Below are 4220 nucleotides of genomic sequence, written 5' to 3'. Positions count from 1 at the left end.
TGTACTATCAAGATCTTAGAGACCTCCATGTTGGGCATGCATGTACTATCAAGATCTTAGAGACCTCCATGTTGGGCATGCATGTACTATCAAGAAACTTTGGCAAAGAAAGACTTGAGAGTGGAACATAGACTTACTAGGAGAGGTAGAGGGGAAGTGCCCTAAAGTTAAAGAAATAACTGTCAGTAGAAACAGGAAGACAGAGGAGGTGCCCATCATTCAATAAGCACTGAATGCTTCCACATCTACATTCAGTCTCACATATAACAGTGTGCAAACATGCAACTGTCAAGGGACACGACAGAGTCCATGCATGAACTCCATCTTACATAACAGTGTGCAAACATGCAACTGTCAAGGGACATGACAGAGTCCATGCATGAACTCCATCTTACATAACAGTGTGCAAACATGCAACTGTCAAGGGACAGGACAGCGTCCATGCATGAACTGCATCTTACATAACAGTGTGCAAACGTAGGACTGTCAAGGGACATGGCACAGTTTGTGCATGAACTCCATCTTACCTGCCATAGCCCCACCAGGAGGCCAGGATTTAGACAGAATATCCGGACAAGTTTGTCACAGCCAAAGATGGTAGGCTCCCTTAAATGATCCAGATCATACTTTGCAATTAAAGACAGCCACCGTGGCCTTGAAACACCATGCCAAGAAAGAAGAGAGATTGTGAACATTCCAATATGTCTTTTTGTCAAGTCTTATTCATGTAACTAAAAATGCTTTTGAAGAGCAATTTATACACAGTGACATGCTCAAACCAAGTGACAGAATTATAGAGCCTTGTACAACTGAGAGGCAAATACACCAAGTTTCTCACCCTACTATGTCTTTCTTTCCCTCACTCTTCCTCTGAGAGCAGATGTGCCTTTTTTCCAAAGTTTTTATAAGGTAGAACTGAGAAACAGTGAAAACTGGCATATGAGAACAGGAATGTAAGCTGAAATCATGAGTGTTTTCATGAGAGAGTCGCACAGAATTATCAGTCTTAGTCCAAGAGTAAATACTCAGGTATGTGGGAGACGCTTTCAGTATGTTCCACGTTAAGACTTAACACCATCTACAAATACAGTGCAAGGCAGACAACAACATACAGCTCAGGAAGCTGAAAAGGAGCTGAGACCTCAATGGTCAAGCAACAGAGCCAGAGCATTAGGCCAAAGTCCCCAAGGTCCTGAACACAGCATCTGGAATTGACTCAGCACCAGGTACTCAAGACAGCAGGTATCAACACAGATATCGAGCAAAACAAAGCTGGGTCACCCATGGCACTGTTTCAAACAGAGGCGGGCTGCATGGCAACAAAGCCAACTGCAGCTCTCACGGGACAGGATTCTAGCACTGTGTTCATAAGGCATTTTTACACTGAAAACAGTAAGTAGGTGGCAGAACTGGCTGATGAGACTTGTGACATATGAACTAAAACAGACTCAGCACATGAAGAATATGCCTGGAGGATGACGAACACAAGACCAGTGACACAAGTAGAAGTTCAAGAAAACCCAGGGGAACCTTAGCTCCAGCTAACAATGACTTTACAACACCACAGACTAGGTCCCACCATGTGACAACAGCTGCTCAGAGGGAAGGCCGGACAGTCCAGAGAAAGAATGCCATGACCATGACGGCACAGCACACTGAACAGGTGCTCAATAGCCAGCAGCCATCGCTGCTGCCACAGTCAAGACAGAAAGTGGCAGCTAGGTAGAGATGGCAGGAAGCCTCTTCCCTCACCTTCAACATAAAACAGCTGGGAAACACTCTAAGGATGGCTATGAAAATATTAAACTAAGTCCTCATTCACCTGAGCTTTACAAGTCAGTCATGGCCACTGAGGCCTTGGAGAACATTCATTAGAGCACCATTCTCACAACCTTGGAGGGCACAGGCACAGGGACTGAGAACTGACAGTGGAGAGCTCATCTAGAAAGGTCTGGGCTACAGGGCAAAGATCTGAACACGGCCCCACGAGCACTTGTGATATTCCCAGAAACACTGCACAGCAGAACAAACGCAAGCTTAAGTAAAGGTGCAAAGACACAGACAAAGATCTGTTCTCCTTCATGATGAACGCACTGGCCTACAAACTGTAGAGAGGGGCCTATCAAAGCAGATCCGTGGGACACACTTTCAGCTCTGCTTACCATTGCCAATCAAAGGCTGGCCCATAGAGTTTAAATGGAAATAAATTACATTCGATTAACTTGCCCCAATGAATTTTACCATTCATTGCTATGCAGTAACTAGTATTCCTGACCTTGGTGGCAATTTCTGGGAACACTATACTTTTAAGTGAGTTCTATAATTCAACATAACATGATCTGCAATCCATAGTCTTTCAAGGTCATTTTAACTAATGTTAACTAATTTGTATCAGTGCCTACAAACAAAAATCCACGATACACTAAGTAAAACCATCCAATCACAACAGTGCATTGTGTGGATTCCGACTGCAAACATGATTTCAGACTGTATATGACTTACCTACTATATCAGGAAAACTTGAAGTTCATCATACAAATTTCAGATTTATCCAGATAAAAATATCACTTAAAAAAGTAACTGCATTGTCAAAACATATCTAGTAATCTAATTAGGAAAATAATCCATGTTTTTACACTGATAATGGTTTCAGAACACAGCAAGCATGGGTAGCAATGAGAGGTCTGAGTAGGATCACTAAGCAGCCACAGAGCTGGCACTACAGAGGAGCCAACAGCAGGCCCACTGCAGGGAAACCATGATATTAATTTAACATTGTCTCTTCTCATAGGGACAGAGATGAGAGGGAGCCATAAGAACCACAGTAAGCAAAGACGGTAAGAAAAATCACCATAGAAGACGCTGCTGCAGAGTCAAAGAGGTGGGACAGGCAGCAGCACAACCATGGAGAAGGCATCGCTACTACACGCTGCAACAGGTCGGATATAGAAATTATTAGCCTGCTGGGGACATAAGGATCTACAGCTCCACAGTCCAGTTCTACAAGACCATGGTCACTATGGAGGTGGCTTGTGCTGTGAGCAGGAGTGAGCCTTCTACTGCACGAGCGCTCAGCACAAAGCCATCCCACAGCAGGACCTATGGACTTCACAACTAAGTCTCCTGATCTTCACCTAACAGCCATCAGCATCATATCAATGTACGGGTGAGAAGGCAGAGGCGGAGTCAGGTACACATGGCCACACATCTAATAAATTCAAGAGAAAAATCACACAAAATAAGTGATAATTGTATTTATAAAGTACTTAAACAAAATTAGTATATAATTACTGAAGAATAAGCTAATCTTATATTGTTAAAACAGTTAAAAGTGAAAATGCAGAAAAGCCACACATTTTCTAACAAACTATAAAATAATAGAACTATTTTAAAACTAGACCATCATTTTACTATTATAAGATTCAAGAAATTTTAATTTAGACCTAATGTGACAAGCCCAGTGTCTTCTGTTCATAGCAATGACAGGAAGGCCTCTGACACACAAGTGAATGAAAATACATGAGTGGTATTTTTTGATTACAAAGAAATGCCAATATTTAGGTACCAGGAGTCCTTGTCAATGTGCTGATGAATTAGTACTTACCCATATGGGTCGAAGGTTTTATGCCGATCTGCAAAAACTGGAGTCATACCACACAAATCCAGGGTGGACAGCATGGCAAGCTTCGGCCAGTTTTTGCCATACCACACAACAGTGACAGATGTATCATTGAAGGAAACATCAACATGTTGCATGATGTGTTCTTTTCCACTTTTCTCTCTTAATATAATTACAAAACGTAGGCCAAATACTCTAGAGAAAGAAATGATAGCTTGAAGTGCTTTCAAAGAAAGAACTCTGTATCAACAAACACACACATACTTGATATGTATTTCCATAATATCTACTTCCTTAAAGACAAAAGTCAAAATCCTTGGCACACTTCTGACATATTTCACCCAAAGCACCTTCTGAACCTTTCTTTCCTCCAGCAAATAATCCCTGTTCCATGACTAGCAGTTCAGACAATGGAAGGGCATCTTCAACACCTACTCAACATCATGAGGCTGTTTCTTCTGTTTATAAAAATGTAAGGAAATACCAAAATGTCTCATAAATTTTACACACACACACACAAGATCAGAGACAACACCCTCTAATATAAACTGCTCACCTAGTCTAGGAATGTAGCTCATAATATCCACTTCCCCAGCACACG

The 4220-nt window shown here is 41.9% G+C and overlaps 1 protein-coding gene across 2 annotated transcripts in view; it reads right to left on the bottom strand.

The window, feature by feature from the left end:
- Fbxo15 (F-box protein 15) overlaps positions 1 to 4220 on the bottom strand; it is a 39330-nt gene that overhangs the window by 26937 nt on the left and 8173 nt on the right. For both annotated transcript variants that reach the window (XM_005356336.3, XM_026783597.1), the window contains exons 5-6: positions 3605 to 3814; positions 528 to 654 (exon numbers count right to left, since the gene is read on the bottom strand). In XM_005356336.3, coding sequence (XP_005356393.2) covers positions 528 to 654; positions 3605 to 3814 — 337 coding nt within the window. The remainder of the gene's footprint in view (positions 1 to 527; positions 655 to 3604; positions 3815 to 4220) is intronic.

This window comes from Microtus ochrogaster, chromosome 18, assembly GCF_000317375.1.
Source record: "Microtus ochrogaster isolate Prairie Vole_2 chromosome 18, MicOch1.0, whole genome shotgun sequence".
Taxonomy (NCBI): domain Eukaryota; kingdom Metazoa; phylum Chordata; class Mammalia; order Rodentia; family Cricetidae; genus Microtus; species Microtus ochrogaster.
The sequence above is the reverse complement of the archived record's forward strand: the minus strand, read 5'-3'. Positions and strand labels throughout refer to the sequence as shown.